Below are 15,047 nucleotides of genomic sequence, written 5' to 3'. Positions count from 1 at the left end.
TCACATTATCCTGAAATATTCTGGCACATGGAAAGGTTAAAATACTAATTACTAAATCTTAAATGCCGATAGGCTTCCTATCACTTCTGTAAAGTATGATGAAATCTTTATAAAGTGACATTTAATGTAAGCTCTGCTCCACTTTATATACGATAACATTTGATGGAAGGGGTAAGGCTAGCAATATTTAGTCTAGTTATTTCTATGCTTAAAGATAAATGCTTTACACCAAGGGTTTATTTATTCCTGTGTGATTAAAAAAACACATTATTTTTTCCTTTATAATGCTAAATCAACTCTAAAGATGTAAATAATGTATGTATTTAATAAAAAAGATTACCCTTTGAGTATTCTAAGCTTAAAATTTAAAATGCCATAAGACACACACATAAAGTCAGATTATACATTTTATAAATGCTAAGAATTTTTCCAAAATTAAAGTATTATTGAATAATAATTTTAACATCTATTAGATTTTAAGTAAAATTTGATTATGAAAAAAATGATTCTGCCTAGAATTCAGTACTCTTAAAGGATCAATATGCAACTCTCAAACATTTTTAGTAAAGAAAACTTAATTGTAAACACTGAGCTTTTCCAAGGTGGATGACTATTACAAAGTTCACTAGAAAATCAATATAGCATTTTAGCTGGAATTTGCTCATTAAACACCCGCAGCTCTACTGCAAATTATGATGGAATGAATAAAGCAAATACGCATGCTTCTTCCTTTTTATTAAATGTAAAATCTACTGTTAATTGCATCGCGTATGTCATACAAACTTTTGTCCTTAACTATTAAATAGAAGCTTTAACAAAAGTCATTAGAGATTCTCTTTCTTTGACTTGAATAAATTTCAATATTTGTTCAGTAAAGGTTCACAGCAGTTAAATTACATTAACAAATATTATTAGCTACTGTGTAATCCAACCAAGTAAAATACTTATATTGTAGGTAAAACAAATCATTGGGTGTTTACAATAATATTTGGATATCTCCATTTTTAAACATGGTTATCAAATATTGTATAATTCTTAGTCAAATTCAAAAAAAGATTCAGAGAGGATCACCCCCACCACTACCAAATACTCAAATTTGTTTAGTAAGCTAATTGTTTTCTAATATGGGCAAGAGTAAATATGAAGAAGCTGAACCATACTACGTATGAGTTTATTGAGTCAAGACAAAGTACATATTTTCTTAGTAGAACCGAAGTCTATTGACAAACCCATATTGTACACTTCTCAAACTACTTTCAAAATACAGTAGGAGACAGTATATTGGAAAACATTCTAGTTTAAACATTGGATCATGATTCTCTAAATAACATAATTTGGAGGATAGACATTGCCTGGGAAAAAGAATCTGTTTGTTAACATCCTCAAAGTAGTTATGTAAATAAAAAAGGCTGAACATAAAGAGGAAAAAAGAAATCAAAAGGATTTGATATTTGAAACATATAAAACAATCACTGATTATAATTCGTGTTCCAAAAGTCTAAAAACAAATATAACATAGATAACAGCTTTGTAAAAGAAGGTCTTTACTATACATGAAAGAATGTCATAGTTCCTGAATAGCTACTGTTACTACTGCACATGATGTTAAACAGATTCCTTGCAAATATGATAGTGTTTTAAGACACCATCACATATATATTCCAGAACCACCAACATTATACTAGGTCTTTTAATTTCCCTAAAAATTGTATTCTCCTCTCTTTATATATAAAAATTGGTTAATGTGGATTTAAACACAGATGGTAAATGCCCCACGCCAGGAGAAAATTAACCAGCCTACTCCATGTAGTTTGATGCTTCCATTTTTTGCATTACAATGCTGGATTCAACGTTTTACTTCAGAGATTCTTTTAAAGAGGAGACGATTATGTTTTTCTAAAGTTGGATTTGAATGTTCAATATTTTATATGATTATTTTGTAAATAACCTTTTCTGATAAAAGAGTAATTCAGGCTTATCGTATAAATGCAAAGGCAGAAATTTTACATAGCTTGTAACATTCTGTGTATATTTAAAATAAACAGAATATGTCCCTATATTCTTCAGTATTCTTGAAAAAGATAAAATATTTTATATTGTACATGAAATTTTATCATTTGGACATGACATGTTTGACTGAATTAAAGTGCTCCTAATATAAGATTTTATACTGTTTCCAATTATTCACTATATAAACAACACTGTAATGGACATCTTTGTACACAAATCTTTACATATGTACTTAGCTAAGTACTTAGGAAAATTCCTAGAAGTATGACTACTACATTAAAAGTTGGCATTTTAAGCTCCTAATATATGCTTTAAAATTTTCTTCTATAAAGTAGCCATAAATTTGTAAGTCCTCACTTAACCTAGTTGATAGGCTCTGTGACTCTAAGAAAAACAATGAATAAAGACATAATTTTACTATAGGCTAACTGATATAAATAAGAATTAAGTGCCTATGACAACTAATCAATGTTGAAACAAAATGCTACTGAGGACCTGCTGTACTTACTGATGGTATAGGAATTGCTAAAGATTAATTAGAAAATTATACAAAATATGTTTAAGTAGAAAAACTATAAAACAAGAAGTTTTTTTGCAAAACCCTCAATTACTACATATAAGTATTTAGTACATATAACTCAAAGGCTATAGAAGAACACTTTCTAAAAATATGCTTTTTACATTCAAACATTTAATATATCTCATATTAGAACTACAATATTTAATGTTAAAGAAGCTTATCTGTGCATTATAATTAGCATCAATTATCTTATACTTCTGAAAAACAATTTTAAGAAATATTTAAATTATTTTCTGTACAGAATATCCACTTTAAATTTTAATAGATACTAATATGAAAATTCTGTGAAATATAACTGCTACCCAAACATTTTAGAATTAATTAAACATGTGGAAAAGACTTAAGAATCATTATCTGAAAAGTTTTCTGTTATTTTTATGCTTTAAAACCTTATTTGATATGCTCTAAAATGCTTAATATCATGCTAAATTCCACAGAATGCCATACCTAATAAAATATTGCCACTTGATGATTGTTACGTATACTGGTGTCTCTGTTTCCCCAACACTTGCTTTGTTTTCTCCAGAAAACAAACTCTTGTAGGGAGAGAGGTTACAACATCGGCCATAATCTATTCAAAAGTATTAATTGACCTGGCACTCACTGTAATTAATCCTGACTCATGCCCTGGGACTCTGCAGCCAAAGATAATATAATCAACCTCTACTTATCAATATTTCTAAGTGCTGTATTTCACAGAGATGGGCCTTTTTGTTTTTATCTGAAATGACTGGTCATATTCTTGGATTCCTTTTCCTTCCAAAATAAAACATGCAGATATATAGATATGTATGTAATGCTCCATTATAATTTAATTATGTTAAAGCATTTAAGTGTAAGATTAATGATTATCACATTTATGCCCATTACATACACAGAAAAATGAGATTCCAATGTGTGTTCTTTCTTAGAAGTATGTTATTTTCATTTCTCCTGATATATAGAACTAATTCTTTTTCTTAACCACTGGGTCATCAACATCATCTGAGATACGGTATAGGTAACAAATAATTTTTTTACAAGAGAACAATGTAAACATTTTCTATTACACAACAATTTTTATTTTTCCATGTTAATTAGTTGGGGTGTCTTCATATATTTGGTACAATGGTAATTACCTACCTATACTTTTAACATTTACATTGTTAATCTAAACAGAAAAACTTAAGCTGTAAGTTTCAAGGGATCCTATGTTCTGATGCTTTGGGCTTCAGAACATAAACAAATTAACATTCTCTGTAATAAGAAGGGCTTGACAGTATTTTTTTATTTATTTATAAAATATCATTCTAAATTTGAGCACATAGAAAAGAATCTATGTTTTTTTTAAAAAGCAAATTAAATGCTTGCAGAAACAATGTAAGCTAAGCAAATTATGTAACCACTGAATTAAATTATATGTAAAATATAACTTAGATGACAGGTAGGTAGGTAGGCAGGCAGGCAGATACATGATAGAAAGATAGAAAGATAGAAAGATAGAAAGATGATAGGTGATGATAGATAGATTAGATAGATAGATAGATAGATAGATAGATAGATAGATAGATAGATAGATAGATAGATAGATAGATAGAGACAGATAGATTTATAAACATAAGACTTAGGAACTAAGGAGTTCTTTTGGCTAAAACCCAATATTGGCCTTATTTCAGTTTAATTGGAAGAGGATCTCAAATTCATCTTCTCCATGAGACATCAGGAACCTGGATTTATCTTTGTACCAAAGGTTAATAAGAAATGTGTCTGCAAAAGTCAAACAGCATTAAATACTAAAAACTGATTATTATTCTACAGGAGTTGTTCTGTCATTCATAATCTCTCCATGCTCCAACCTTCCACAGCTAATCTTTAATGGATGACATGCAAGAAAGAAAAATAACTAACATATAAAGCAGAGACTCTAACGTGAGCATTAAAAAAAAAAGGCTTTTAAAGAAACATAAGTATCTTAAATATCACAAAAATAACTTACAAAAAGTAAATAAATACTCTTTTGGCAAAATTCAAACATCATCTGTATACTGTCGATGTAATAGAGGAATAAAAATTAAGAGACATTAAACACTAGACAATTCCCACAGAGACGGAAAAAAGAAAGGTTTAATTGAACAAGTAATTTTTAAAAGTTGTAACCACATCACTGACCTAAGAGTAAATTAATGGATGCAAATCAAGCCATACAATACTCTCTCACTATCAAATTCAATTTATTTATGTAACACAAATTTTGAAGTGTTTGTGGTTTAATCATTTTATTTAAATGAGAAGACATGCTTACCTAAAAGAAAAAAAGTCAATGTTTCTGCTATGCTTCTCTAAAATATGCCCTAGTATTTGAAGGTCATATATGCTAACAATTTTCAAATAATATTACCCACATATATAATTTAATGAGTTAAAACACAGTAAAAAGTCCTAAACAACTACTAAGAGATACATTTTTTTCCAATGCTAACAAATAGGGAACAAGCTGGTCATTTCAGCTTTTGTTAAGTAAAGGAGACCTACTTATTACACATTTTTCTCCTAGTTTCTTTTTTTTTTGGTAGAGATTTAAAACACACTTCTCATGTTTTTAAACTTTTTAAATAAAATTAAATCTGAAAATCAGGAAAAACTAAAAACTACAGAGAATAAATAAAAAATACTCTAAAACCATTTTAAAAAAAAATTCATATCAATTCTTTCTGAAATAAAACATACACAAATAGCTCTGGGGCAGTTACTTATATTAGGTACGCTTTGAACATGCCCCTCCCTCCTCGATCAAGAAGTGTTGAGAAAACAAGGTGGTGACATCATCTCATTGTCATAATTCCATTTATTGAGTGTGCCAATGGGTTAAGCATTTCATAAACATTATCTCACTTAAATGTCACAGCAACCTATAAAGTGGGGTTTAGACAAAGTTTAGTGAGGCTGTCACTTACACAAGATAAGTGGTAAAAAAAAACCCACAAAAAACAAAGGTCTGAATCTGAAGTCTGAGCATTGAACCACCCCACCCACTGCAATGTGGTATTATGAGTAAGAAGTGACTGCACACAAAAAGAAATGCTTGATATTACACATCTGTCTATCTGCTGATGTATATTCAGTGCTTAACACAATGCCTAGTACATAACGGCCCCTCGATAAAAATTTCTTGTTTGAATTTTTAAAAATTTAGCACATTTCTATACAGTGCCTAATAAAAACAGTTGATGATGGTGATGTCAATAAAGGATGGGAAGGAAAAAGGGTAAATCATTTGAGATTTTATCACAATAAAGGATACAACTCAGTTTAAACTTTCATGAGATCATATTAGAATGATATAATTCACATAATGTAAAAACCATCAGGGAAGCAAAGGAAACAGGCTTCATGCTATTATAACAATCTACATGAAGGCTTATTGTAGGTACACATTAGATTAAATCCCACATCCTTTGTTTCTCATTTCTTTTATTTCAGATTCACATGTACGTAAAATGCACTAGTACTAATACATATATATCATCAGTAATTTTCCTAATCACCTAATCCTTTGTTTCCAATTTTTTTCTTTCACTTTTCTGTTAATAAACTGTGAACCATTAACTTTAATTAAACGCTAAACAGTGCCCAGCCAGTGTGGCCCAGTGGTTGAGCATCAATGGGACCCATGTACCAAAAGGTCACTGGTTTGATTTCCAGTCAGGACACTTGCCTGGGGTTCTGGGCTCAGTCCCCAGTGGTGGGCGTGCAGCAGGCAGCTGATCCATGTTTTTCTCTCATGGATGTTTTTGTTTCGCTCTCTCTCCCCCTCTCCTTTCCCCTCTCTTTAAAGTCAATGAAAACATATTAAAAAAAAAAAAAAAGCTAAACAGAACAAAAATCTTTTCAAGACTTCTGACACCATCAAAGGTTTAAGAATTCCATAAAAAGCCCAGCCCACATGGCTCAGCAGTTGAGCATCGACCTAGGATCCAGGAGATCAAGGTTCGATTCCGGGTCAGGGCACATGCCCGGGTTGCAGACTTGATCCCCAGTGGGGGGAGCGCAGGAGGCAGCCAATCAATGACTCTGTCTCATTATGGATGTTTCTATCTCTCCCTCTCTCTAATTTATAAAAACATAAAATTAAATTTTTAAAAAATTTCATAAAGATAAAAATAATCAAATATTAATATTAGCTACAACTTACTGAGTACCATACCAGCTATATACTAGGTATGTTTATAAATTCTCTCTAATCCTTAAATAATCTGGTAAATTAGTTAATATTCACATTTTACATGGGAGAAAATAAATTTGGAGTCTAATGGTAACTTATCCAGTCAGTCCCTATTAAGTCAAAGCTGTGACTTGAACTTGGGTCAGTCTGATTCCAAGGCTTTTGGTCTTTCCATTACTTCATTCTGCCTCACACAGAACTGGGCACCTTTTGTTTATGTGGTTTTGATTATACTAGATTCTTATTCTTATAAATTATGCAATCAGCTGGGAAGACAAGATGATGAATATATGTGTGTGTGTGTGTGTGTGTGTGTGTGTGTAAGTTACATAATATACATAAAAACACAAAAATAAGTAAGGGGCAAATCTGAAACACAAGAAATAACAGCATGGGTAAAATGTCAAGATTTGATCACAGCCAACACATGCATTTCATAAAATTTTGCTTTATATGGTTCTTTATGCATAAACTTCTTATAGGAATTATTTTAAGATTAGAAAGCAAGTAACTTTTTTAAAAAAATCACATCTTTTAAAAGTAACCTTTACTTTTTCTATTACAAAATCTAATCCATGCTCACTGAAGAAAACCTGAAAAGGCAGAAAACTGTTGACTGAAATAGTAATATATCCATTAATACCACCAAAATTTGCCTCCTGTTTTTTTAATTGATTTTTTTTTAAGAGAAATGAAGGAATAGGGAGAGAGAGAAACATCAATGTGAGAGCAAAGCATCAACTGGCCGCCTTCTGCATGGCCCCTACCAGGGATCGAGCCTGCACCCGGGACATGTGCCTTGACCGGGAATCAAACCGTCAACCTTTCCATGTGACGGATGACACCCACTCAACTGAGCCACACTGGTCAGGGCTGCCTGTTTTCCCCTATTTCTTTCACTTACTATTGTCATAACAATTCTTATATCAAACATTCTTCAGAAATTATTTTAATTATTGCATGATGTCTCACAGCATAAATGTTCTTTATTTAACCATTCTAGTATTATTTGATTGATTTTAATTCTTTTGCTGTCATAACTAATACTCATATATGAATATCCTTATATATAAATCTTTATATTTTATATATTGAAATGAAACAACTCCTATTTCCTTGAATACCTGAATTTTATTAACATTTCATTTGAAATATCCATAGACATATATATATTTGTATCCTACTTGCAATTTCCAATGTGTAGTTCAGGATGTTCTTGCATGTATTTTTTAACGTGAAATATCTTCACTTTTTAAATATTTATGTTCTGCTTAAGTATATTATAATACTTAAACATATGTGCATATTTGTAATATACTTTACCAAATACACTTTTTATTTTGAATATAAAAATGAGCAGTGATAGAAAAAAACACCCATGCTTATGTGGATTATTTGTTCTTTCACATGACACTAAATAAAACCACAGTCCTATAATGTTCCCCTTTCTATTCAGGCACTGACATAGTTGTTTTTGTCATGGTGCTTTGTATTTTGACCTCACCTAATACTTACTAGGTGGAAGATAAGCTATTTACAACTGTATGCACAATGAGAAAATATGAAAAAGTTTATGAGTCTACCAAGGGTCAGTTAATTTCTTATAGCTTCAAACCAATGAATTTCCTAAGCAATTCAGATTTTTTATTTTTACATATTACAATAATAATTCTCTCTAATGTCACAAGTAAAGTATCTTTAAGATTTTTTCAATAAAATAGAGCTGAAATGTTAAAAAGTAAAGATACATTCTGAAAATTTATACTTTAAATACTAAGTAGTTGGTCATCTTTTTAAACTAGATTGCTTTGTCCAGAGAAAAGATGTAGCATTATTATTTTCATCATTTTAGGAGGCTATAAAAACATACTAAACATGTTTCTAAAATTTAATATTTACTAAAAAAATTATCATTAATGATAAATATTTAATTAACAAGAATCATAAAGCAATCAAATACTATTTTATGCATGTATGATTCATAATTTAGTGAAAGAGAACCCTTAAATATATACCAATAAATATTTGAAGTACATGATTAGCTACATTATACAAAAGTTTAAAGAGCAAGTAATATTGCTTGATGAGTTTTCCTCTCCAAGAGATAAATGAGCTATACAGACATATTAATCCATGATTTTCAGTAAGTCACAATGGCCTAAATCTTATTAAATTACTTCTGTAAGATACATGCAAAGTTAAATTTTGATGCAAACACCTTAAAACAAATGTACTTTTTATAACACCTTCCTAGCAAACAGCATATATAATTGATTATAAAAAGCCAAGAAACTTTCAAATTGTGCTAAATTTATATATGAATTATTCATTTTTAACATACTGTTAATTTTCCTTAAAATATATTATTCTCCTATTTCCCCACTTAAAAAAAATCATGGTACTTTAACATTAACAGAAAAACAACCATCCAGGATTTAGCTGGAATAATTATTTATAGTCATTTTGGCTATATTTCCATAGTGTTTAATTCTACTTTGTACAATATTTTGAAGACAGGTTATATATGCTAATGTCTCTGACATAAAATACCATAATTCTTTCATATATGCAACCAAGGTTAAGTGGCTCATAAAGTATGATTCTATAACTTCAAAGAAATCACAAAATATAACTATTCCTTAAAATCATTCTAATTGATATAAAAATGTTAACATAAGTAATCTCTAAAATGCCTCTGAATGTTAATTGCTATTTTTTTATGAAATTTCTCTTTCCTTAACATGCTAGGACAGTGCGAGGCAGTCACAGTGACATATGTGTGTATATAGATGAGAGATCATAACTATTGAGAATCATCTGGCCGTATCTGTAATATACCACAGACAAATTTAAAAATTTCCTCCTTTCAAAGACCTGTAAGTAAAGATGGACTCAAAACATATTTAAGGGAGTCGTTTGTAATTTTAAACATTGGTAACCTTTCACTTTAAGCTTCTCAGAGAAAACAGTATTTCTATCTTCATCCACATTATCAGATAAAAATTTATTAATTGCACAAAATAGATTTTAAATTAAATGTAGGTTTCCACTGGCAATGAATATATGACTATCTTCATACAAAGGAGAAGTATTTCCTCTCAACGAGCTAAAACAATAAGTGGTATTTGAACTGCTGGTTGAAAGGTAGAGGCACTGGTAATCATTATTTCCCCTTGTTTGTTCAGGCCCTTCCAACAAAACAAACAACCTTTTTGTGATTGGATTGACATGGTGTTAACAATGCATTTAATGCCCAAATCAGTATGAATACAGGTAAAGCTCTCACTAATACCAGAGCCAGGATGTTAAAGCCACCTATTTTCTAAGCAGCCGAAAAAAAGAAAAAAAAAAGACAGAGCTTCCCCTCCTTTGGCAAATAGCTCGTATGCTAGTGTTCACCAAGCCACATAATATAATAACCTTGTGCACATTTCTTAAGGCCATATGTTAAAACTCATCTACCATACCTGCTGTCTTTTCAGCAATTTGAGCTTCAGTTGCTTTCTCATGGAGTTCCAGCTTAAGCTTTAGTTTTCTCTGTTCTTTATCTGCTTTAGACAGTTTTTCTTGAAGCTTAAACATATAGAAAAAAAACAGATTCTTACCTGACAAATATCTTGCACAAACATAATTAATCCCAAAGTAAAATTCTGTTCTTTTCTAATATAAATAATATTACATTTAGCTACCTAAATACGTAACTCCAGAGATTAAAAACCCACACAATAGTTAAGGTTAATATATTTTATAAAGTAATAATTACCTGTGATGACATAGAAATTATAAAAACTTCTTTATATACTTTGTGTGTGTGTGTGTGTGTGTGTGTGTGTGTGTGTGTTTGTATGTGTAGGTAAATACAATTAATGACGGAACAACATAATTATTAAAAAAAAGCCAAAGACTTAGGAGGGACTATTCTAAAAAAAAAAACAGAACAGCTTCTCTTAGTATTTTTAATATTTTGAAACAAACTTAAGATAATAATCTTAGTATCTGAAACCAATCTCTCTTTGAGAATGCTATCCATCATATTCCATTTAAATTGTCGCTGGCACCTGATTCAGAATTGGCATGTAATAAATAACTGCTAAATGAAAGGACAGAAAACATCTCCAGCTCTCATACAGAATCCCTCCAAATGGTTTTTGTTTTGTTTTTAAATTCCTCCCTCAGCTTTTGTCATTTGTTTTGTTTTCCATCTTACATGGGCAACATTCCTAATATCACCCTTCAGTTTGATTAGGTCAACAACTAGAATATTAAAATCAGACAAGTATGTGGAGGTTAAAAAAAACAGAAGGCATAGAAAAATGAACATTATTTAATAACATTATTTAATGCTCAAAGGACTGTAACTAGAAACAGAATCAGAAAAGGTAATATGTGACATAACAAATTGTGTTGGACAAAACACAACAGTATAAGATAAGGTAAATGAAGATGTTGCCAAGTCTTGCTACTTTAAAGTTTAATTACATATATTATTGAGGTAAAATATAGGGCAAAGATACTAATAAAAAAAAGTAGTTAAGAAAGTAACATGAAACCAGTGCATTAAATTTCTCATTCTGCAAAATACTGAAATACAAAGTTTTACCACAGTAAAACCTGAATGAATCTTTTTTTATATATCTATTTGAGGTACCATAGATTTATGAAAAAGGAAGTGATATTACAGGCCAGCAAAGGCAGGCAACCAAAGAAATTGCTCTTTATAGCCAATCTCTCAACTCATTCATACCCTGATGGCATGATATGGCAACGACATAGAGCTACTGTTAGAAGATAAAAGTACACAGTAAAACTGAAAAGTTTAGGAGGTCAACAGCTAAAAGCACACTGTACAATTAACAGGTTTTTCTATAAGTTACCTTTTCATTGCTTGCTCTGAGAATGTCCAATTCTGTTTGAAGAAATGCTATAGTCTTCTCTTTACTTAAGTCTGAAGTAACTTGACAAGGGATCATACATTCATAATGCAAACCATTATCTGTATGTTCCATAGTGCTGTAATAAAGAAAACCCCTATTATACAACATAAACATGATTTCTACTAGAGAGGATCTATAACTTTTACCCTTCAAATGGGGAGAGACGAATTTAATTTTAACAAATATATAAAATTACTTAACTTTAAATTTCTCTCGTTATGCACTAAGAAAATCCTATGGGTGAAAAGAATAAATGCATCAATTTCATACAGGTGCTACTCTATCAACTGAGAGAGGTAAATTTGTGGAAAGCATTTAGTAACATCTAGAGAGACTCATGGTTCTGTATACTTAAAAGAATTCAGGTTTTAGGGGCTGTGAATATTAATTCAATCTGTGCTTTGGGTAGAACTAGATACATTTCTCACTTTTCTGAAAGTGGGAACAGTAATCTTACCTTTTTCAATTTGGTTGACAGTATAATATTTTCATTATTAAATTTAAAACATGTTAAAAATGAAAACCTTTTCCTGTAACATTTAAGGGTAAGCAAACTTTTTTTTTTTTTTTTTACATTTTGCATGCTATTTGAGAAAAGTATCAAACAACTTATTAGCAAGTAGTATAAAGCAAGAAAGGGAAAACAGACACACAGTTTTTGAAGGTATTTTATATTTGTAAGCACAGTTACACCTTAGAGACTCTAAGAAGAAATTAAGCAGTGAGGCCTGGGACAGTCAGTGCAGCTCTACTTACCATGTGCATCTTCTGTTGCAATTGTCCTAGATAGATATCTCATATCCTGGCTTTAGCCCAATCTCTAGTATCTGTTTTTCTCATGTGGTTATAAAATGTTTATCACCTCTTCATTCATCCCTACCCCTAATCCCCAAAAGTGTACCCCGATCTGTACTTCAGTGAGAATATAACTCATTGTTAAGTGGTAGGAAAACATTAATATATCTACTGAGTAATTTCTAAGTAAGTTGAAATAGCTGCTCTTATGTAAAATTATAAAAATGTATTCTATAAAATAAAATTTTATCTGAACTGAATATTACTATATTAGTCACTAAAATTGTTCTAATGTAGTACTATTTTCATAATACATGAATAATTATCGAAGTACCTTAATCCCACAGGTAAAAGTCACAGATGTCACAAATTCAAGTCCCTTCATGGGACAGGTAAGGAAGGTAAATGAGTAAAAGCTGCAGAATGTAAAAGAGTACAGAGGCAAATGAAATGTACAAGGCCCTTTTGTACAAAGCAGTCAAATTCATTTAAAAAAAAAAATGCTAACCGAAACCACATCTTTGGCCTTATTTTGTTCTGGAGCTACTGGGTTTGGGCTCTGATTTTGAAAAATATATTATTAATATCAACTTGACAGTTATTTCCAGATCCATAATAAAAGGTCACAGAAAACAATATTTAACTGAAAAGAATAAAACCTCATGGCCTTTATTCAAACTCATCCTGTGCATTTTCACTTAGCGATCTAGACCAGCGACTTTCAACCCATGTGCCGCAAGAATTTTTAGAACATGCAATACGTGACTAGTCAGGGGCACAGACCACTTTTCCCTTAGATTGTCAAATAGAAAAATGACAACAGCCAACACAACAGTAGCTGTCCAGTGTGAAAGAATCAAATTAATACCTAGTGTTTCGTCAGATTGGCAAAAATAAATTTTTTGGTATGTCATAGAATTTTAGCAATTAGTTTGTGTGTGCCATGAGATGAAAAAAGTTGAAAATTGCTGATCTAGACACATCATATTGACATAACAGAAACAGTAGAAAACTCTGGTAGATTCCCCAAATTCTAATATGTTAATGATACGTCAAAGTTAACTCACGCCGAAAAGAATGGAGAATGCAGGGCGGGAGGGGGGCAAAAAGAGTCCTCCCAGCTCTTACACTCTCCGGCCGCTGCACTCACTTGGATTTTGCAGCAGCGCAGTGAGCTGCCTCAGCACCTGGATGAGGAAAACTCCTTGACTTCTGCTCCGGCGGCTGCGTGTCCTCGCGTGTGGCTTCATTAACTAATTCGCTGGATTTCTGACGCATGCTTCCCTCAGAATTCTCAGTCAGGGGCTCGTCTGGCTGTGTACTTGTATTTCTCCCTGTAGTCTCAAGGTCAGTATAACGATGGGCTGTTTAAAACAAAATAAAAACACATGAAATGTGAAACACCGTAGCTACATATTGAATCATTCAAATAAATATTCTTGTAGAAATAAGTGCTCTCATAGCTTTACACATGTACTTATTAGTTGTCCTACTACTGTAATCACATAAGTATATACAGTGTGGTTCTGCCATTAATATTTCCATTACCACAGTGAGTGAGCACTTAGGACAGTGGTTTAAACCTTGGCTTTGGGTTGGAAAAACCCGAGGAGTATCTAGAAATCCTACAGCCCAGGCCACATCTTATATTAATTAAATCAAGATCTCTGGGAGTGATCAGATGACTCCAGCATGCAATCAAACTTGAAAAGCATTGATTTAGAGGTATTATTTTCAGATTACTTTTTCTCCCTAAACTTTGAAAACTAGGTTGCAATAAATTAATGATTATAGTGAAATGATATTGTGCCTGGAACTCCGATATTAGACTGCCTGGATCAGAATTCCAGCTTTGCCAAGTGTATAACTTCGGGCAAGTAACTAACCTATCCACACCTCAGTTTTTTGTTTTTACAATGATAATACAATAACACTCACTTCAGGTGCTGTGAGGATTAAATGAATTAATACATGCGAAAAACTTGGCCTACTGTCTGGTACGTCAATAAATGCTATTATTTTTGTAATCATCATCATCATATTATAAAATGAATATTAGAATTATTTTTAACTCCCATTCCATCAGGTATGTATTATACACTAGAGGATCTGTTTCGCAATGCCTGGCTATCTCATAAACATTATTTTAAGCTGTAACTAGTATTTTAAGCTGTTTCAAAAGAATAGAGTATATCTGATTTTTTGGAAGAAACTGACACACATTCAAGTGCACAAAACAAACTCTTTCACCAGTAAATCAGATCAACAGGAACTAACATGGATTATAACTAGGACTTTATTATATCCAGAGAAACTTTAAAAAGCAGAGCTGTAAGAAGCAGGTGAATATCGTCTGCTTATTGATGATGCTGTCTCCAACCAGCCAAATCTGAGGTAGTTTTAAAATAAAAACAGAAAGGGGCACTTATAAATAAGGTACCTCTCACAAAGTATTCTTTCTTTAAAAAGAAATACTTTGCTTGTATATGTGCTGAAATTAGGTACAGCCAGTTATAAACCCCAAGTC

At 31.4% G+C, this 15,047-nt stretch overlaps 1 protein-coding gene across 1 annotated transcript in view; it reads right to left on the bottom strand.

Moving 5' to 3' along the window:
• The window catches only part of MIPOL1 (mirror-image polydactyly 1), a 241,455-nt gene that overhangs the window by 210,206 nt on the left and 16,202 nt on the right, over positions 1–15,047 (bottom strand). The window contains exons 2-4 of the mRNA XM_016198454.2: positions 13,671–13,884; positions 11,666–11,801; positions 10,259–10,364 (exon numbers count right to left, since the gene is read on the bottom strand). Of these exons, the coding sequence (XP_016053940.2) occupies positions 10,259–10,364; positions 11,666–11,801; positions 13,671–13,884 (456 nt within the window). The remainder of the gene's footprint in view (positions 1–10,258; positions 10,365–11,665; positions 11,802–13,670; positions 13,885–15,047) is intronic.

This window comes from Miniopterus natalensis, chromosome 1, assembly GCF_054644295.1.
Source record: "Miniopterus natalensis isolate mMinNat1 chromosome 1, mMinNat1.hap1, whole genome shotgun sequence".
NCBI classification, from domain to species: Eukaryota; Metazoa; Chordata; class Mammalia; order Chiroptera; family Miniopteridae; genus Miniopterus; species Miniopterus natalensis.
Note: the sequence above shows the minus strand (reverse complement) of the source record. Positions and strands in the feature narration are given on the sequence as shown.